The 21,591-nt window shown below is 48.7% G+C and overlaps 1 protein-coding gene across 11 annotated transcripts in view; it reads left to right on the top strand.

Moving 5' to 3' along the window:
• The window catches only part of CACNA1B (calcium voltage-gated channel subunit alpha1 B), a 294,097-nt gene that overhangs the window by 262,161 nt on the left and 10,345 nt on the right, over positions 1–21,591 (top strand). For all 11 annotated transcript variants that reach the window (XM_088177578.1, XM_088177577.1, XM_088177583.1 and 8 more), the window contains 7 exons: positions 5,452–5,548; positions 13,888–13,996; positions 16,304–16,411; positions 17,404–17,513; positions 18,373–18,500; positions 19,992–20,118; positions 20,877–20,987. In XM_088177578.1, the coding sequence (XP_088033704.1) occupies positions 5,452–5,548; positions 13,888–13,996; positions 16,304–16,411; positions 17,404–17,513; positions 18,373–18,500; positions 19,992–20,118; positions 20,877–20,987 (790 nt within the window). The remainder of the gene's footprint in view (positions 1–5,451; positions 5,549–13,887; positions 13,997–16,303; positions 16,412–17,403; positions 17,514–18,372; positions 18,501–19,991; positions 20,119–20,876; positions 20,988–21,591) is intronic.

Genomic DNA, 21,591 nt, shown 5'->3' with positions numbered 1-21,591 from the left:
TAAATTGCTTTTCTGTATTGCTGCACCACAGCCCTGGTGACAGGGTTATACTCATTGCTGGATGCTCTGTCCCAGGTCCCAATAATTCCCTTGAATTTCTATTTGGGAATTTGCCTGTTGAGAGATTCTTTGTTCATTTAAAGCTCTCCTAATTTTGGATCCCTTTTTCCTCCCCATGACTTCCTGTGCTGTGAATCTCCTCTGGATTTTGATGCCTCCAGCTCCTCCAATCTTTCCTTCCTTTTTTTTTTTTTTTTTTTTTTTTTTTTTTTTTTTTTTTTTCTTTTTCCTTCAGCAGAGACAGAGGCAGGGAGTGTTTGGATAATCAACATCTCAAACTCCCTGCTAGGATGCAATTAAACTGCTTTAAAATCTCACTTTAAATGATTTAGCCTAACTTTAAATGGAAGCTTGTTCCAAAAACCTGCATTTCTCTCAACTGTGGGGGATTTGAACTGCTCCAAGCCACCCCTACTACCAACCTGAATATTTACTCCACAGTTACTACCAGCTTGTAATCTCCAGGCAGATATTCATCCCCACGAGCTCTGTGACACAGAAAATCCTTTGTGGGGATTTAGCAGGCATAAATAGCTTTTCTTTTTCCTTTTTTTCCCAATCCAATCCTGTCTCTTCCCACCAGAAAATCTCAATGAGGCTGAAAACTCAGGAGTGCCTGGTTGCTCCTTAAAAAAAACCAGCCTTGGCTCAACATCTGTGGGAGGAGGAACACACCTGCAAGGGAAAAAAACCTGGGATCAAAGTGGATTTTTAATGTTTATATTCAGGAACTTTCCACCCAGAAGAGGCACCAGCACTGAGTTTACAGGAAGATTTCTCACTCTATTAACTCTGAGTCACTCAGAGGCCAAACCTTTCCACTCCCAGAGCTGCTAATGCAGAAAATGTCAGATATTAAGATGCTAATTCTATTTTTTTCCTCTAACCCTGTTCTCTTTTCGCTCTGGTGGGAAGTTATTGAGTGTGAATGGTTCCACTGAAATCACATTTTCAGAAGTGGGACTAAAATCTCCATAAATCTAAAATCTTTTCACACTTTGAGCCAGAACCGAGTTTTCAATAATTTTGATTTAAGTCCTTTCTGATCTTAAAGGTCTTTTTCCACCCATCTGATTTTATGATTTGATCATTCCATGATTTGAGCTGTGGTCACTCACTGATCACTGTTCCCAAGGTCTCTTCCTTGATTATGCCAAGGAAAAGGGAATTACAGTGTTTATCCACTTTCCTTAGCTTGAGACCCTCAGTGAAAGATGCTCCACAACTGTTATATTTTTATTATATAAATAATATTTTAAACACAATTTAATGTGTATTTTACCCCTATTTCTGATATCACCTTTGGTTTTGTTACAAAATCCAACTCCCTGGAAAACTTTCCTGGAGAAAACCATTGAAAAGGAAGTAAAAAAGGCAGTTAGGAGCTGTTATTCCAGCTGTGCCACATTCCCTAGGGGTGAGTATGGGAAAACTGCTGGATTTAGGGGTGGCAAAAGCCTTGAGCTCACCAAAAAAAAAAAAAAAAAAAAAAAAAGGGACTGAGAGAAATGAGGAGCACAAGATGGTTTAGTGGGAGTTAATTAAGAAAGGAGGGAGAAGAGGATTTAAGGATGAACTGGGAAAAAAATCTAATTGGATTTCTATTTGTTCAACAAAAAAAACAAAACAAAACAAAAAAACCAAACAAAAAAAGAAAGTGAGTTCTTGATCTGTTTTATTCCTCTCCCAGTGCACACCTCATGGAGATAGTGGTGATGTCACTGTGGCCATGCCATTGTCCCACATTGTCCTCCAGAGCACTCAGGAGGAGCTGCAGCTGCTCTCTGGGACAATGGGATGCTGAGGAAAATCAGATTGAAATAAACTGAAATAAAAACTTGTGGCTGCTCCACCCCTGGCAGTGCCCAAGGCCAGGTTGGACATTGGGGCTCCCTGGGACAGTGGGAGGGGTCCCTGCCATGGCAGGGGTGGCACTGGATGGGCTTTAAGGTCCCTTCCAACCCAAACCATTCTGGAATTTTCTGAACCTGGAAAAGGATCCCTGTTTGTCCTCATTTTGTGCCCTGATCTCCCAGTGCAAACCATCTGTTGGTTTTCCAGCCTTCCACGGAGTCTTGGAGAGCTCAGGGAAGTGTTCTGCTGTATTTTCCACACCCTGATTTTCCAGAATCTTTCTAAAATTATAAGGGAAGTGTAAACTTGGTGCCTCAGTTAAACCAAACCCTTTTTAGACCCAGGGTTGGGCCTGGAGCCAAGACTTGCATGGTTCCATTTGCTCTCCCTCTGAATTCATAGTTGGGACTTGATTGGGGATTTGAATAGACCTTAATACTTCACATCCCAAAAAACAGCAACATTGAAGGAGTTCTCCCAAAATATTCCAGCCTACTTTACAGATTGCACCAAAATAAATACAGGGAGGCCAAAGCATCCCAGTTTTCTTCAGAGGTAATTCTGAAATTCAGCTCTTTTTGCCTATGAGTTGATTACACAAAAAAAAGATTGAGAAATAGAATCCTGCTGTTTAATTAGCTGAAATGATTGTTGGGAATTAATGAGGGTGACCATAAATCTTCCAGGAGGTGTCTGATTTCTCCTTCTGGGATTGAAAGCTGGATTTTCTCAGTGCCAATGCCCAACACGGCTCTGCAGGTGACACCTTCTCCCAGAAAATTCCTCATTGCCCAGGAATGGTTAGGTAGGAGGTGACAGTGGCAGGGAAATCTCCCAAGGTTTTGAAGCTAATTTGAATTTGGGAATGATCCTTTGAAGAGCTGTAATAAAATCCCAGGAATAATCCATTCAAGAGGCTCTTTGTGGCCTGCAGGCTCGGGGTGTTGGGCAGCAGAGGCTGGAGGCTGATGCTCAGGCACAGGGAATTAAAACACGAGTGGGAAAGGAAAGCCAATGTTTGGGAAGCCTTGCACATGGCACTGAAGGTTTCCCAGAGGAAAATCCAAGGATATAAAGTTGGGTGAGCAGTTGGAAGTCCTCTCTGTGTGTTAAAGTGTCTTTCCTTTCCACACTAACCTTTCTTTTCAGCGTGTTCTGCCCTTCCAAGTTGTCCTGTTTGCCTTTGGAAAAGCTGATTCTTCCCTGTTTGCCTTGGGAAGAGCTGACTCTTCCTGTTTGCCTGTGGAAAAGCTGATTCCTGTTGGATTTTGCTGTCATAACCTCTGGTGTTTCCTTTCCAGTTGCCGCATTCACTATAAGGATATGTACAATTTGTTACGTGTAATTGCTCCACCCCTGGGCTTAGGAAAGAAGTGCCCTCATAGGGTGGCCTACAAGGTTTGGAATTTCAGAGATCCCTCCAGCATCTCTAGTCCTGGTTCTGTTTCTTTTTGTCCCCTCTTCCCAGTGCAAATGCAACCAGTAGAGAAAAGAAACTGTAACATAACCAATCCCTTGCCTGAACAAAGGAATGATTGAGTGACTGCCTCCTTCTCCCTCCATGCATCCCTTCCCTGTGTCCTCCCACTCCCTGGCTGCCTGGGGACAGGCAGTTTTATGGCACAGGGAACCCTCCAGCTGCCATCCTGCCAGCTCCAGGTGGGAAGTGCTGGGGAAAAGCATCCCAGCACTTCAGGATATTCCAGAGAGAAATGGCATCCCAAGGTTTCCAGGGAGCAGCAAGTTGGGTTTGGCTTTGTAGCATTGCTGAGTGATGGACTCACCCTTTCCTGAGCTGGAAAACCATTGGATCTGGGCAGGGATGAGGGATGAGCTTTTCATGGTGCCACAGCCACACATGGCCTGGGGGATAAATGATAAATGATAAATGATAAATGATAAATGATAAATGATAAATGATAAATGATAAATGTCTCTGAGTTGTGGTGGACATGCAGGAAAGCTCCTGCTCATGGCACAGGGAGAGTTCACTGTGCTTGGGAGCCCAGTGGGGGATTTGGGACAGATCTTGGTGAGAAATCAGCCTGGGATGGGCTTCAGTGGGGACCCAGTTGCAGGCAGGGAATTTCTTGGTAAACAGAGGATGAAGGAGAAGGCTGTAAGCAGCCAGCCCAGAGCTCCCTTTGCTTCTTCACTCCAGCCCAGGTGTTTCCCTCACCTGCCTGAGCATTAAGAGCTCAGAAGCTCTGCAGAGGAAGAGGAGACCCAACAGCCCAGGCCAAGGGCAGGAAGGAACCAGGGGAGGACATTGGCTCCAGTTCCCATTTGTGTCTCTCAGCAGCCTCTAAATCAGCTCTGGGCTGGGAAAGCTGGGTGGGATTTTAGCTGCAGCAGTTACCAGGGACAGGAATAGATTTTTTGGGCTGGGTGAGTTCTCTCCTCCTCCTCCCCCTCCTCCATCAAAGCTTTACATAGGAACTGAGATCTATGTCAGGGCATTGGGCTGGTGGGAAGCTTCCTGCTCAGAAAAGAGGGTTTAAATAGGTGCTTAGGTTTACCCTGCTGGTATAGAGATGATGACATTATCCTGCTTTTCCAGGGGTTAAACTTGTATTAATAACATCCCTGGGTCTCCTCAGATGCCAGGCAGCAGAGATTTGCACATTGTATAAGCAGGCAGCTCGTTGGGAGAACAAAAGGAGATTGTCCCAGTTCCAACAGGCACAAAAAGGTGAAGCAGGAATTTCTTGCTGTTTTGCACCCCTTGTTTTTCAGGCCAGGATTTATGTGCTGAAGGGAGATGCCCTCAGCTGCTCAGAGGGACTTTTCCCAAACCTCTGCAATTCCCAGTTGAGGTTGGCTTGGTGAAAAACAAGCCCCACCAAAAGTGAGGGAGGAACAGATCCCCTTCCCACCTCCTGCCAGGGCTGGGCTCTGCTTTTTTCTGGAGCAGGAATCTGCAGAATCCCAGCCTGAGCTGGGAGTAGGAGCAGTCCCTCATCAAACCCCCCACAATTGGCTTCTCCCTCATCCCATCACCCAAACCCAAAGTGCTGCTTCCTGGAAGGAAAAGCTGGGCTGTTCTCCCACCCTGTCCCATAACTCTGCCTCCCAGCTCTCCCTGGCATGGTGACCTGACTGGTTTGGGGATGACGGGGGAACCCTCATCCCACCCTGCCAAGAGCCAGCCAAACCCAGCCCTGCCAGCCCTTCTCCCCCGGGGGACATGGAGCATTCCCCAGGGGACATCCAGCATTCCCCAGGGGACACTGAGCATCCCCAGGGCCACGGGCTGCCCCTGCAGGAGGAGGAGACGTTGGGTGCAAACACAGCAATGGAAGCGGAGCCACCTTTCTCCTGCCCCATCTCCTGAGTTTGGTTTTGTTCCCAGAGAAATCTGATTAACCAGATCTCTGTTTTCTTGTCTGCTTTCCCTTCTCTCTCTCTCTCTCCCCCCTCCTCCTTTTCATTTGCTCCATTGTGTTGCCTTTCCCCCACCCCTTCCCCATTTTCCCCTCCTCAATCCGATTGGATTTCTGTGTCCCGGTGCTTTTGCCTCCATCCCTGTGGTCCCAGCGGGCGCATCAGTTACACAGACATGTATGAGATGCTGAGACACATGTCCCCACCTCTAGGCCTTGGGAAGAAATGCCCAGCTCGTGTTGCCTATAAGGTAGAAAACCTCCCCAGGAGCTCCTGCCCAACCAGCAGCTTTTTGTGCCGTGGCTGAAGTGGGGTTTCTGTGGCATTCGTGTTGTTCTTTGGGATTTTTCTGGTGCTTTCTCTGCTTTCCAAGCAAGATTTTGGATCTTCTGATTTTTTTTTTTCTTTTTAATTTATATATATTTATATATAATTTTTCTGGGTAACTTTTTTCTGGTCTTTGAAACTCTGGCACATCAGTTTGTCTTTCTAAGTATGTCTCTACTCTTTCTCTATCAGTGTTTCTCTCTTCTCTCATTCTGCTTCCATTTAGGTTAATTTGGGGAGGGACCCTGCTAATGAGCAAATTACCCCCCATTAGATCCCCATTTTTCTTCCTGGGGCTCTTTGTCTCACTAACCCTTCAACAGAATGTTGTTTTTCCCTCCTCTTAATTAGACTGGAGTAATTAGAGTAGGCAGTACCGTAGGAGTGAGCAAGCAATTAAACAGAGACAACACCAGAAGGGCTCTTTAAACAACCTTGTGGAAGAAATGACTTTACCAGAAAACATTCAGGACAGGGAGATGGAGAAATCACTCCAGCTTCTTGTTGATTTGGCAGAACTTTTTAATTGAGCCACCAGAATGAATTCTATCCCAAAGGCTGCAGCCTGGGTGGAAATTCAGATGGAAAGGGAGCAGACTCAGTTTTGCCCTCCCAAAAACTCTCAGGGTGCTTGGAAACTTCCATTTTCAGGGTGATTCCTTGGAATTTTCACCACTGAAGCTCACAGTGCAGAGGGAGAGGTTGCTCAGAACCATTTATCACTGGTGTGGTTGAGAATCCATCAAACCCAACAGGATTTCTTGGCTGTCAGTGTCAATCCAGCCACCCCCAAACCCCAAAATTCAGTCCAGTGGATCCACATCACAACAGCCCCTCCTGTACTGAGGGATTCTTCACTGAGACCAAATAAACCCAAGATTTTTGTGAAGAGGCTCAAGCTGGACCCAAACCTGGGTCTGATTCATTCAGGGCACGTAGCACCAAGAAGAATTCAGATAAATCTTCCTACAAGATCCTTCCTCAGCGTGCCAGAATTTAAAATAAAAGGAAAAAGACACATAACCTTACATCTCTCCAGTTAGGTGGCTTTGCTGTATTTGATTTGTTTGTGGCCACCATAACTGAGCTTGAGGAACCCAACTAGATCAAAATTCCAGGTCTCAGCTATTTTAGACACCAATTATCCACAGAAATCCAAGGATTTGCCACCTGTGAGTTTCCATTGGTTTAGGAGAGCTGTGTCCTGCTGAAAGGAGGTGTTTGCAGGTGGGCAACCAGATCTGCTCTGGGGCTGTACCAGAAGGGTAAAACTTTTTCCCTAAATCTTGTAGAATTCAAAAAGGAACAACAACAACAAAAAAAGAGAGGGATAAAGAGATCATGTGTTAAACCAGGCATTTTAAATAAGATTTTGGGCTGGTTTTCCTAGCAGACTTTGTGCCCACAGGCATTTCTTCAGCCTGGCTTTTCCCTGAGAATTTCCTGATACCTCCTTTAATTTGTCTGTCCCAACAGAACAAACCCACAGAACCTGAGTACATAGGAATGGCTTCTTTTTATAACCCAGACTCCTGACTTTTTAAAGACATCATTAATTTTTCCCCATCTCTGGATTGTGTCTGTGTGCCACAAGCACAGGCAGAGATGGCTTCAAACAGCTCCAGTCCAGGGGAACATCAGATTTCTCTGAGTGTGGAGATGATCACATTCATTTCCCCCTTATCAAAGAGCCCTGAACTACAAACTATGGGTTTAAGACAAGATCAGGATTTTCCCCATGGATTAAAGCTGCACTTTGGGCTGATCTCTCACCCAGTTATTGCTGATAAAATGAAACCCTTGTGGGTCAGGACTGGTTTTTGCTGCTTCCCTCCTCCACTTCTCCATGCAGCACATCCATGGATTGCAGCTGGCCATCTTCCCCTATGGCTGTGCTGAGACGTGGCACCCCTGCCCTGCTCCTGCCAGCTGTCCCCAGTGGTGTCACTCGTGTGACATCCACTCCCCAGTGATGAGAGACTCAGGAGGACACTGAAATATCCCGGGCACTGAAATGCCTGTCCTGGAGAGGGGCATCGAGCCCCTGCTCCTGCAGGTGTAGCTCAGTCAGTGCCAACGGCAGCCAGGGCTTTGTCTCTGCCCTATTTTCACCCTCTCCCTCTGATTTTTAAACCCCATGACTGTTCTGTCCAGCAAAAGCTCTTTTGCCCCACATATTCCCCCTTTTCTTTCCATGACTTCTTTCCCCAGTCCTCTCCAGAGGTTTTGTGTGTTTTCCCCACGTCCTCGTTGCCTTCTCAGTATGTCCACACTGTTTTTTGTTTGGATTTCCCCGTCTTTGCAGCCTCCTTGGCTGCTGTCCTTCCTTTCTGCTGTTTTCTGGTTCCCCTTTCTCAATGTTCTCCTTGGTCAGCCTGACCGACCTCTGCAGTTCCGTGTGCGTGGCTTTGCTGCATCCCCGCCGTGCATGGGATCCTCGGGCTGTGCTGCCCAGAAATCAGGGAGCTCTATCCTGCACTGGGCTGGGGGGAGAGCCGGGAAAAACCCAAATTCCTGTGTGCAGTTCTGGGCCACTCACAGTGAGAAGGGCACTGAGGGGCTGGAACATTCCAGGGCAGGGAACAGAGCTGGGGAAGGGGCTGGAGCCCCAGGAGAGGCTGAGGGAGCTGGGAAGGGGCTCAGCCTGGAGAAAAGGAGGCTCAGGGGGGCCCTTGTGGCTCTGCACAACTCCCTGACAGGAGGGGACAGCCGGGGGGGTCGGGCTGTGCTCCAGGGAACAGGGACAGGAGGAGAGGGAACGGCCTCAGGCTGGGCAGGGAAGGGCAGGGTGGGCACCAGCAGGAATTTCCCCATGGAAAGAGTTTTCAAACCCTGGAAGAGGCTGCCCAGGGCAGTGGTGGAATCACCACAGCTGGAGGGATTTAAAACCCTACAGATGTGGATGTGGCACTTGGGGACATGGGTCAGTGGGGGCCTTGCAGTGCTGGATCAGTGCTTGGACTCGATGATCTTGGAGGTCTTCTCCATCCTAAATCATTCTGTGATTCCATGAATTTTAGTCTTTTCTATCCCATCAGATGAAAAAGGGGAAGAAAACCTCTTTGACTTCACTCTGGTGTCTTAAGATTGGCTCACTATCCTTGCCCATGGCACAGGGTGGAACTGGATGAGCTTTGAGGTCCCTTCCAACCCAAACCATCCCGGAATTCTGGGATTCCTGGGATGATCTCAGAGCAGGGCACAGCGAGAGGGATGAGGGCCATGCAGAGCCTCTCTGAAACCAGCAGAATTAAATCAGAGTACAATCATTCCAACTAGGTCGGGGTGAATTATTCATAGCAAATAATTTATTCACCAAACTTGACCTCATTTCCCACAGCAGCGCTCCACTGTCCTAAATTTATTCCTGTCTGGGGATCATTCCCAGAGCAGTTCCTGTCCCAGAGGCTGATGGGGTGCTCTTAATAATTCCAATCCGTCGGGGTGCCAGTAGTTTTCCAGGCACTGTGTGCTGCTCTGGATAAATCCTCAGGGAAGAGGATTTAGGGTTCAGCAAGACACCTTTGATCCCGGATGAATTTTCCCCCTATTCCTCCAACACTTTCCCTGCCTTTCGGGCCATTGCCCAAGGAGTTCCTGAGCAAAGCCGAAAGGGAATTTATTCCTCTCACACAGATTTGGTTCCTCGTTAGCGCTGCCTTTGTTAATTGGCAATTAAAGCAGCGCCGGGGCCGCCTCCTGACCGCGCCCGGACCCCGCCTCTAATCAGCCCTCATTATCAGCACAGCGTTAATTGGGAGGCTCCTGCAGGATCATTAATGAGCTCTAAACCTGCCTCATTAAAACTCGGGGCTACGGGAGAGCGGAGCGGGGACTCCACCTGCTGCCCTGTGCCCTGCTCTGACACCTGCGGGGCCGCGAGTCCTGCCCTGGCAGCTCAGGGTACCTGGGAAGGACTTCCACTTTTTATTTTTATTTTTTTTAATTTTTTTTTTTAATTTTTTTCCCGCACTTTTTTTCCCTGCTGCCGGCTGCTCTCTCCCCTAAAACCCACGGGGACTGCGGGTTTCCTGGCAGCTCAGGGCACCTGGGAGGGATTTCCACCTTTTAAAATTTTGTTTTGTTTTGTTTTGTTTTTTGGGTTTTTTTTGTTTTTTCCCCTCTGCACTCTCCTCTAAAAACCCAGGGTCTACGAGTCCTTTCCTGGCAGCTCAGGGCACCTGGGAAGGATTTCCACCTTTTTTTTCCTTTTTTTTCCCCGCTGCCCATCATTCATTCAGCCGAGCGCCCCCGGGTTGTGGCTGGCGATTCCCTGCGTGTTCTTTATCAGCGCAGGGAAGGAGGAGCTGGCTTCTAAAATTTCCTTCTGGGCTCCAGAAAGATGGAAAATTATCCAAATTAGAGTTGAGGCTTTTTTTTTCTATTTATTTTGATTCAGTTTTTTTTGTTGTTGTTGTTGGCGGTGGGATTCTTTGGTTGGTTGTTGTTTCGTTTGGGTTTCCTTCCCCCTTTTTTCCCCCTTTTTCTCCTCAAATTTTTTCATCTTGTTTCAAACCATGAGCAGCTGCTCTGACACAGCCTTGAAGCACAACTTCAGGCACAACAAACAGCAAAAAACAGGAAGAAGTTAATTTTTTAAAAGTTGAGTACACTTACACTCTAAACTGGTTCAATTTTTTTTATTTACGTTCTTATCCCTAAGTCTTTGAGAAAATGAGATTTTTTTTATTCTAGCCTGGTTCAGGATGAAAATCAAAAGTTCTTGATTAAATCTTTCCAGTAGAAATTTTGGGTCAAGCAGAGTATTTTGGGTTTGAGAAATGTTACCAATTTCAATCGGATTAATTTTAAATGTATCCTCTAGAAATAGAGAGGCATTAAATACAGATAAAATTAGAAAATAGCCTGGAAAGGCTTGAAATTTCACGCTCTGCACAAGGAGATATTTTTATGTATAAGGTTATTTTGTAATACTGAAAGGAAATAAAATAACTTTTTGTTTGCTGTTTCAGCCTTTGGGCTGCATTTATGGCATTGGGCAATGGCACCAGACCATGTTCAAATCCCTCCTGGCTGGTTCCTCTGGGTGATTTGAGACATGGATTTGGGATTTGGGGTGAGCAATGTTTCACCCAAACCCTCCCTCACCATCCCAGCCGTGGTGGCAAAGCTATTTTGGGTCCAAGATGAATCAATTCTTTTCTCCCAACTGCTCCATCCTCAGCAGGAGCTCTCCAGACATGCCACATATTCATTTAAAAAACAGATTTTCTCAAGCCAGAGGCTTCCAAGAAAGGAATTTCCACTGCTTTTGGGAGGATCTCAGGTGGCTTTAGCTGAGGCCTGTTGGCTTTGGCTGCTGCAGGTTCTGAAACATTTCTCTCTTATTTTATGGATTTTTTTCTTTTATTTTTGGCCAAGAAACGGGCAGCTGGAAGGTGCAACCTGCAGTTCCCCTTGGCAGGGCACAAAGTGCTGCCCAAAGGGAGGTGAATCCCATTTTGCCACCCCGAGGGGACACAAGGACACATCCCATCACAGCTGCCCATCCCTGATGGAGGAACAACTCCAACCCCCCTTTCTGCTCCTTGCTGGGTCCTCGGGTTGGGAATTCCCAGTTTGGATACTGGGAGCTCAGAGGGAAATGCAGGGAGGACACCAAGGATGGGGTAGGGGGAGCCTCTTCCAGGTGCCTGTTGGCAGCAAAATGTGAATTTTGCTCAGCCAGGCTTCCAAAAGGGGAATCCCCTTGGAAAAAAATATTCCCCTAAATGTTCTGTCCCTGGCTAAAACTGAGGAGGAAAGCAGTGCTCTGTACAGCTGTGGGTGGCCTGTGTGCTGCATCTGTATCCTTTGGGAATTCAGCCTGGAAAGTAGCTGGGGATGAGATGTGCCAGTCACAGTGTGATTTTTGGTGGTGGTTTTTGTGAGGATAGAGCTCTCCTGTGGGGAATTGTTCCTCATTTGCCTGTTCTTCAGTTCCGTGCATCTTCTTTCTCTCTGCATCCCTTAACTCTCTCCCACTCCATTGGGATTCTGGGACTCTGTGATTGCTAACTTTGGGCTCTCATTGATGTTTTCTGTAGCTTTTTGTGTGCTGAGGGCAGAATCAGAATTAAATCCTGTTTCATTTGACATGAGTGAATAGAAAAATACCCCGTGGTGTTGCCAGCACTTGATACTGTCACTGACTGAAGGGGAGGAAAGGCTGGACTTTGATTTCCCTGTCCCTGAGGCTGGGCAGATGTGGAATAACCTCTGGGCATGCTGTGAGGAGATCTGGGACATCACAAGGGTTTGTCCCAGACTTTAGGTGACAGGGACGTGGTTACAGTGCTCTCTTGTCCCTGCAGGATGCAGTGAGAGCTGAAAATGTGTAAATAGATAAACAAAGGGATTTCAGCTCCTCTGAGCAGATTTTACACTGGAGCAGCTCTTTGTACCCTTTGTCTGCTCATGTCGACACCGAGTGTCCCCCTGGGGGGGAATTGTCTCCTTGGCTGGCAGAAGGTGCCAGGGTTGGGGTCTGCCCTCTCTGAGGGCATGGAGGTGTCCAGGGCCAGGTTGGGTGGAGCTTGGAGCAGCCTGGGATAGGCCAGGTGTCCCTGGCAGGGGTGGAATGAGATGGGATTTAAGGTCTCCTCCAACTCAAACCAATCTGGGATTCTAAGGCAGCTCAGCCCATACATCTGGGAAATTGGAAGTTGGAAGATTCTCTAAGCAGGGATGTTATCCCAGCCATGGAAAACCTGGCCAAGTCTCCCTGTGGGAAAACACAGGAGCAGTGCTCAGGGCTCCCACTGAGCCCCTGACCTTGCCTGAGGCTCCAGCAGGTCCCTGCACCTCATTCCCCTCAGCAGCAGGAAATGCCCATCAGCAGAGGAGTTTCTGCTGCAGGTTTTCCCCAGGACAGCACCAAAACCTGCATCTCTGAGAACAGTGCCAGGCTTGTGCCCAGAGCCACGGGGTGAGGGCAGCTGGCATCTCTAACAATCTCGGGGCTGGTGTTAAACAAAGAGCAGTTTCTGGGCAGACACAGGGATCTAAATACCAGCCCAGGCAGGGATGGAATTCTCTCCCCAGCAAGGGGCCCAGGCCAAGCTGCCACCGGGTTTTTGAGGCTGTGCTCAGGCAGATCAACACCCAGGGACCTCCTTGGGCTGCAAATCTGTCTGGAGAACAGAAACACTGAGCTTTGTCTGATACAGGTCCAGACAGGGATGTTTTCAAGCAGCTCCTGAAAGCTGAGGAATCACCAGGCTGCTGAAGGAGGAGAATTCCATCCTTTCCAAGTGTGCTGAGGTTATCAGCAAGGTTTGGAGCACAGACCTGTTCTGCTGCCAGCAGCTCAAAGCTTTCCAAAGCAATTGCAGGTGCTCCCTGCTTAGCAGAATGATGGATTTGCCCTGCCAGAGGTGGCTGGTGATGAGGAATGAGTTTTTCCTAGCTCTGAAGATCTTGGAAAATCCTGATGCTGAGGGATGGTTCCATGTTTGGGTTGGAAGAACAGGGTGGGAATTACAGTCCTGCCCATGTGACTGCAGCCTCTCCTCTCTGTGGATGGAGCTGTGCAGCTCAGTGACTGCAGGGCAAGGAGACAGGAGCCAGAACCCAGGTGTTCCCAGCAGGAAGGACATTGTCACCTTTACCTGTCACTAACCATGGATGCTCGAGCCACATTCCAGGGCTCAGCAGCTGTTCCCAAGTGTGCTTCAGGCTGGGACCAAAATCCACCATCCCAGCCTCCTCCAGGGACAGCACAGCACCTGCACAAAGCCCTCACACTGTCCTTGTCACTGGCAGTGCCTTCCTCACATCCTGTTCCCTGCAAGGCCACGTTTGGGATGGAAAATGCAAACCTTTCATCATCTTACTGCAGTCAGTGGTGCCATTTTGTCCTGTTTTAGGATTTGGGAAGGATTTAGTGAGGCCAGCTGGTGTAGGAAAGGGTGGAGGAGGTGGATTTCTGGTTTTTATCTCCTCAGCACGCTGCTGTGGCAGGTGGGACATGTCTGGATGCTGCAGACACCACTGGAGGCAGGAAATGGGATGAGCCTCCCAGAGCTCTGTAGGATTGCAGTGCAGTGCTGGCAAATCACTCAGCTGCTTAAACCACTGAAGTTCTACCCCAAAACTGCTCCTGGGCAGCAGCTGACATCCACGGGCAGAAGAATTTCAGCTCAGCACACAAAAAGTTCCTTCCTGTTTGTGTTCTGGGTGTTTTGGGGGTTCAGAGAGGGGCAGGTGAGGGTGGGGGGAGGATGCTGGCCCCCACTGACAGCCAGCCCTGTGTGTCCCCAGCGCCTGGTGAGGATGAACATGCCCATCTCTCCTGAGGATTTAACTGTGCACTTCACCTCCACGCTGATGGCCCTGATCCGAACAGCCCTGGAGATCAAACTGGCCTCAGGTGAGAGGGAGGGGGGGCTCAGGGTCACCTGGACATCAGGTGAGAGGGAGGGGGGCTCAGGGGGTGGCTGGGTGACCTGGAGGATGCAGCAAAGCCACCAAGGGCACCTCAGCTCTGTGGAATCCTCTGTGACCGTGGCACGGTTCCACAGGGATTAGGAAAGCTGAAATCTCCTCTAGGTGTGGATTTCATTATTCTGCAGGTTTCCTGTACATGGAAAAAACCCCAAACAGCACCAGTAAGAGACCAGTGCTCTGTGTCCAGAGCTTTGTCAGCCTCCAGCCTGTGCCTTGCAGGATGGGAGAGCATTTTCTGCCATCTGAGCTCCAGAAAACCAGGAGAAAATTGGAGTTTTCTGAAAGCACATTGGCTCAAAGCCCAACTCCTGCCCCCAAGATGGGCTTGGTTGGTCAGAGCAAGGTGCCAGGAGCACCAAGGGCTCAGATTGATCCCTGGATGGGCCTTTCACTAGAGTTTGACATAATCCTTGTGGGTCCCATCCAGCTCAGAGTATTCAGTGACAGCTGTGGGCTTGGTGTTGTCCCAAAACCACAGAAATTCTGCCCAGGTGGGAATCCTGTCTCCCCATTTCCTTCCCATCCCTGAGGACAAGGGAGCTTGGGGAGAGGACAAAGGGGTCCTGAGCATCCCTGTGCCTTTGGGGTGGCAATGAAAAATGGGAAACTTTGCCCTTCCCGGCTGAGAATCCTGGGAGGAGAAGCCCAGGACGTGTTCTCCTTGCTCTGAATCAGAAATGAGTTTCCACACCTCTGTTCTGAACTATTCCAGCCCTTCCTCTCCAATCCCTCCATGCTGGCAGCAAGGCAGGAACTCCAAGTGCCCTGAAGCACATTCTGCTTTGTGATAAAATGTAATTACTGAAGTGGTTAATCAGGCGTTTACTCAGCTCCCAATTAAACTTTGCAATGTAATGAAATGGCCCGGCCTTTTCTCGGGTCGTTACCCCATTCCATCAGCCTGGCTGGGGTCACAGCCAAGCCATGCCTGGCCTAAGCACTCTTACACCTCGTTTAAAAGTTAACAGGAGGTAACCAGGCTCTCAGGAGCAGGGAGCAAGGCAGGGTTAGGCTGCTGTGCTTTCCTAAGCAGTTTTAGGCCAGTGCAAACATTTGAGTTCATCTCCTCCCTCCTGTGCTGCTTAAACTTTGCCTTTGATGCTTTGGGGAGGCATTGCTCAAAGAAGACAAAATTTTGAGGTGCCTGGGGCTCCCCAAAGGAGTGGGATCAAGAGAAGGATCAGACACTCATTTCTATGGCTGCTTTTAGGACTGCCTGTGGCTTTAAGAGCCAGCACCATATTTCAGGAATAAATCCTAGATAAGGATGCTGAGAATTTGTTTAATTTTCAGTTTCTGGTTACCTGTCAGCCTTTTTCAACTGGAAAAGCTCCTCCCATCCTTTTGAAAACTGGAAGGGAGCCAGAGAGGAGAGCTCAGCTGATAGCCTGGATTATTTCTGTGGTTTAGCTCTGCTCTGGGCTGTGAGGTTCTGACCTGTTTTGTTGTTATGAGCTCCCTTTGAATAGGTTTCATGTGCTACATTTAATTGAGTCTTTAGTGGGTTTAACAGGCCCTTAATAAACCTCCCTAATGAGCTCTCGTGTGGGAGTTCAAACCACGGTGTAACAGAGTACCCTGAGCCTCCCCCCCTCACTCTGCTCTTAGGAAAATAATCTCTGTCATTCAGATGAACTCTTTAATTGCCTGCTGCGTGGGGAATTCAGCTGGAGCTGGCCTGGGGCTCACCCAGCCTTTAATCGCTTTCCACGTGTGCATTTAGGCCTGGCTTTGGCCCCAGGAACAGAGCTGTGGGTTTGGCTCTGCTCTTCTTTAGGGTGCTGGGGCAGAGCTCTGTACTTGTGTGTCATTGCAGGGATTTGGGAAGTGTTGGTGGCAGAGGTTTGTAATCCATCCATTGTGAACCTGACATGGCACAGGGGCTTGGGTTAGAGGATCTTGAAGGGCTTTTCCAACCCAAACCCATCTGTGATGATGGGATTTTGCGATTCATGTTCGGGTTCCTTTGCATCCCACCTGGGAGGTGCTGCTGCCTCCTGCAGTTACATGGAATAAGGCTGAGCTCAAATTTAAGTCCCGGGTCACTGCTCAGGGTCCCCAGGGTGAGGCCAGCATGGTCCTGCTGAGTTCCTGCACTTCTGCCACGGAGAATTCCTGGATTCCCTGGGCAGGGAAGGGCTGTGCTGGCTCGCCCTTGCCGAGGAGTGGCAAGAGAGGGGCAGGGTGTCACTGGCAGGGTGTCACTGCTCTCGTCCCTCCCTGCCTGCAGGCGGTGTGAAGCAGCACCAGTGCGATGCTGAGCTGAGGAAGGAGATCTCCCTGGTCTGGCCCAACCTGTCCCAGAAGACTCTGGATTTGCTGGTGCCTCCTCACAAACGTAAGTGCTTCAAGCACTGGCTCCATCCCAGACACCCAGAACCCCACATGAGGTTTTTCCTTTCCTTTCCTGCTCTATCCAGCCCCAGATGAGATTTTTCCCTCCTTTCCTGTTCTATCTGACCCCAGGTGAGGTTTTTTCCCTTCCTTCCCTGCCCTGTCCGACCCCAGGTGAGGTTTTTCCCTCCTTGCTTGTTCCTGCCATCTGAGCTCCAGAAAAGCAGGGAAAAGTGAATCAGATGTGAGGTGTTTGGGGGTTAAAAGCCTTTGTGTTACTTGGTAATGTCCTGGGCAAAAATGCAGAGAAAATGGGAAGTTTGCTGTTATCTTGATTAGCTCTGGATTCCTGATTACTGAAAAGCAGTGCAGAGTAATAAAGGTATTGTTAATTAAAAAAAAAAAAAGAGGGAGCTGAGGAGGTGTCAGTCAGTGGGTCCTGACTGCTGAAGTCTTTCCCTCCCCTCCTCTCTTGGTTCCTGTATATCTGCTGCTCCAGTTCTTTTTTCCATGGTGAGTGCTCCAGTTTTGGGGAGGGAAGGGATGTCCCATGGCTCAGAGGGTGATAAAAACCATCTGGAGAAATGAAATATTCCTTAAATATATATTAGCCCATTATAGCCCGTTTGCTGTAATTCAGTGAAGCAGGAGGGGGGCTGTGGCTCTGGGATGAATTTAGGAATTCTCCCAGCAATGCTGACAATGCCACTGAGTTTTCCTGCCTGGTTTTTCCTACACCATCCCTGTGTTTGCCACAGAGAGAGAGCTCCAAACCAAGGCGAGGCAACAACAGGCAAAGAGTTGAAAAATCTGTTGTAACCTTTTCTTTGTTGTTTTTTTTTCTTTCCCCTACTTTTCTGTGTCTGTTTTGCCTCATTATTCTCATGTCGCTTCCTGCCTCTCCCTGTTTTTCACACCCATTTGCTGTTATTTCTTATTCTTGTCTTCTCCTCATCCTTGGGATGTCTCTGCTGTGTTTTCCCCATGCTCTGGCAGCTGATGAGATGACTGTGGGGAAGGTCTACGCAGCCCTGATGATATTTGACTTCTACAAGCAGAATAAGAACAGCAGGGAGCAAGTCCAGCCCCCTGGGGGCCTGTGCCAGGTACAAAAGGGGTCTTTTCATCCTCCCTCTTGGGCAGCTTTAACGAGAATTATTAGTAGGATTCGGCCAGAGGATCTGGCTGCTCCTCCAGGCAGGGTTTCAAAATGGAAATGTTTCCTGAAAGTCTCTCTTTAAAAGTATTTAAAAAAACCCATTGTAGTTGTCTTTTCTGGTAAAGAAAGATCCTTTGCCAAAAATGACAACTGATCTTTGAAAGTCTAAATCCTATGTTTAAAAATGGCCTAGAGCCTGGGGAACACCAAAATATTTCCTTGGGAGACCAAAGAACTATTGAAAGCTGCTGATAGCTTGGCTATAGAAGGCTTAAGTTATTTTTGAAAATAGGAATTATTCAAAGTAGTTTTGTCTCTAATAGGTTTGAAGGTTTTTACAGACTCTAGAAAATATTTTCACACAACTGGCATTGAAAGCCCAGTTGTTTGCAGTGGAACAAACAGCTGGTTTTTTATAGGATGAGCATCCAAGTGATCTCCAGCACGGGGTGGAGATCTGCCCCACACGTGGATGGCTACAACAGATCCATCCAGAGCCACTGGGATTGCTCAGCCCCTCTGGCCACATCCGGGGGGGGATTCCCTGCATCCAGAGGGAAAGGGACTGGAGCAGGAACTGGGAGAACATTCAGAGGGAAGGGGACTGGAGCAGGAACTGGGAGAAGGTTCGGAGGGAAGGGGACTGGAGCAGGAATGGTACCAGGTGTCCCTCAGAGCCTCTCCCAGCTGTGTCTAGGCTGGTGTGGCCTTTCTGCTGTCCCAGGGTGGCAGAGTGAGCTTTTCATGGAGTAGGAAAAGCCCTGCAGCCCATGGCAGCTCTGACAACCCTCCCTTGTCCCTGGCAGCCCGGGCCAGTGTCCCTGTTCCACCCCTTGAAGGCCACCCTGGAGCAGACCCAGCCCACGACCTTCAGCAATGCCAAGGCTTTCCTGCGCCAGAAGAGCTCGGCCTCCCTCAACAACGGGGGAGCTTTGTGAGTATCCCTGAGCCCCCCAGAGCCACCCCCCTTCGGGACACCCCATCCACCCCTGCTGCTCCAGTGCCTCTGCTGCCACCAAGGCCAGCAGCCCCTCGCCACCATGGCTGGGACAATTCCTGCTGGTGGTTCTGCTCCTGGCAGTGTGGTGTTTGCACTGCTTAATTAGAGGTTTGTCATTATTCTGTCTTCACTTAGAGTCAGGATTAAAAATATGAAGGAGATGGATTTTTCTTGTGTTTGGGATTGGTTGTTTATTAAATCTTATCTAAAGTACAGAGAGTTCTGCAACACTTCCAGCTACCAGCTAAAAGCCAGCAAAATGGAGGTGAAAGGTCTCTTAAAACTAAACAGTCTAATAGAGAATTAACACCTATATTATTTATACTTTTGACCCAATAACCAAACCCCTGTGACCTGCAGTGCAGCACTGACTGTGCAACCAGAAACTACTGCCTGAAACCATGGAGAAGGAGGAGGAAGAACACCAAAAGGAGACACCACCCCAAATCCTCCATCTTGTCCCATGCCTATTACTATATTATAAAAACCTCAAATTCAAAACCCTTCACCAAGTGAAATCACACACTTCTATTTAACTACACACCCGTGACTTTAACTCCATCACTCAAATTTGGAGCCTTCTCCAAGGCCTTAAGTCAAAAGCAGTGTTCTCCTGGGGTCAGTGCCAGAAAGCACAGAAAGGTCAAAAACCCCAGGATTCCAACGTGCTCCCACTGTGCTAGTGGATCTTGGTATTTCCTTCATGAATTCTCACTGAAGAGCTTCCCAGGGTGGGTTTGCTCACAGGAATTTGGGACTGTTGCAAAACAACCAAACAAACCCCACTGACCATCCCAGCAATGAGTTTTTGGGAGGCCAAAGATCCTTGGGAATAAATTCATCCCTGGAACTTGTGGCAACAGCAAATGCTTGCCACAACACAATGTGTCTCTCTGGGAAAATGAGCTTTCCAAAGAGTCCTAGTGACAGTGATCCCTCATCAGTTCTCCATTTCCTGCTCTCCAGGTGATTTTCCTCTGGATCATGAGCACTATGGATTTTTAGTGAGACAGCTGAGGTTTAAACATCCCAAATAATCCTGATGGGGAAACCAACACCAGACACAACAGCTGGTGAAGGGACTTCATCATGGTTGAGGTGTTTGACCAGTGTCCAGCTGGTCCTGCACACAAAATTAACCTGAACTCCCAAATTATTCATTGGCCATCAGGAATTAAGTGGCAGAAGTAATTTTCCTTAATTACTGAAAAAAAAAATCATAGTTGGTTTGATTTCCTTGTTCTTATGGGGTCTTCAGGCTCTACAGGGGAAAATCCCAGGGGACCTTAGAGCTCCACCAGCCACTGTGCCCATCCCAACTGATTTTTACTTGAAGCCCCAAAGAGTGCTCGAGTTTGGTTTGCCAAATTCAGCAAAATCTCTTTGCAAAAGAATGAATCTTTCTCCCTCTTTTCCTTTGGACAGGCCACCCCCAGAGGGAGGGATCAAAGAGTCCAGCTCCTGGGGGACCCAGCGCACCCAGGACGTGTTCTATGAAACCAGGAGCCCAGCTTTTGAGCGAGGCCACTCCGAGGAGATCCCCATCGAGAGGGTGAGCAAATGGGGGGGAAGGAGGAGGTGCAGATTTTAGAGCAGTGGGAGAACTCCAGAAATTTAAGAAAATGTTTAGAAGAAGCAGGTGAAGACAGGGTGAGATGCAGGAGGTTTTAGAGGTGTGGTAGAACTCCAGAAATTTAAGAAAATCTTTTTAAAAAGCAGGTGAAGACAGGGTGAGATGCAGGTAATTTTAGAGGTGTGGTAGAATTTAGGAAATTTTAGAAAATACTTGGAAAAAACAGATGAAGACAGGGTGAGGTGCTGGTGATTTTAGAGCTGTGGTGGAATTTCAGAAGTTTTAGAAAATGTTTAGAAAAACCACGCGAATACAGAGGACCTGCGTTAGCAGGAAATCTGTCCCTGAGGCAAGCATTGCTCTGTCTCTTTGAGCATTGTGGAGAAACCCCAAACCTGGCAGCCTGATCTGGACATGCTTTTCCTGGAATTCTGTCTTGCTGCCATAAGCTACCTCAGGCTTTCTCTTCCCATTTCCCAATCCCATTGTCCCAGCTCAGATGAGGGGTTTCTGGTCAGAATGAGCTGAGGTGTTTCCCAGGTCCAGCTGGGGCTCGTGGCTGGTGGAAGAGCTCATCCCACTGCTTGTGGGATGTCTGTGCTGGGACAGGGTAACCTGGGCACTCCACAGCTCTTGAGCTGCTCTTTCCCACACCAGCATCTCTTCCCAGTCACATCAAACTGCAAGAAGCTGATGCTCCTGTTCTTGCTACTGAAACCATTCCATGTTCTGATCAGGTGGTGGAAATGAAGGAGATCAGCCCCACAGTTGCCAACGGAGAGCCCCAGCCAGGCCTGGAGAGCCAGGGACGAGCAGCCTCCATGCCACGCCTGGCTGCTGAAACCCAGGTGAGAGATGGGGACTTGAGGCTGGCAGGCTGAGAGCAGGCCAGGCATCTTCTCTCTGCTTGTCATGGCTTGGAAATGGCTTGGGAATATTGGTTTTAAAAGATGTGGAGATAGGAATCCAGGCCTTGTGCTGGGATGGCCAGGGTTCCCTGAAGGGAATGGCAGTGATTCCCTGCAAGGGATGTCCGGGATTCCCTGCAGGGTGTGTCCGGAATTCCCTGCTGGGGTGTGGCCGGGATTCCCTTTAAGGGATGTCCAGGATTCCCTGCCGGGGTGTGGCCGGGATTCCCTTTAAGGGATGTCCAGGATTCCCTGCTGGGGTGTGGCAGCTATCCTGTGCAGTCACAGCCCTGTCCCCACTTTTACTCCTCCCTGCTTGCAGCCCAGGACGATCTCTCTGGCTGGGCCACCCAGGAGTGTCTGGGTCACTGTTTGGGGACAAGGCCATTTGCAGACTGTATTCCTGGAAGGGACATTTCCCATGAGTTGTGTGTTGTTTCTCCAGCCAGCCAAGCCACGTTCCTGTGCCCTGTCCTTACAAAAAGCTGGAGATGTGCTGTGACACACTCGGGTGGATGCAGCAGGCACAGGGAGCTGTGTCTGG

This window comes from Sturnus vulgaris, chromosome 22 (assembly GCF_052056855.1).
Source record: "Sturnus vulgaris isolate bStuVul1 chromosome 22, bStuVul1.hap1, whole genome shotgun sequence".
NCBI classification, from domain to species: Eukaryota; Metazoa; Chordata; class Aves; order Passeriformes; family Sturnidae; genus Sturnus; species Sturnus vulgaris.
Note: the sequence above shows the minus strand (reverse complement) of the source record. Positions and strands in the feature narration are given on the sequence as shown.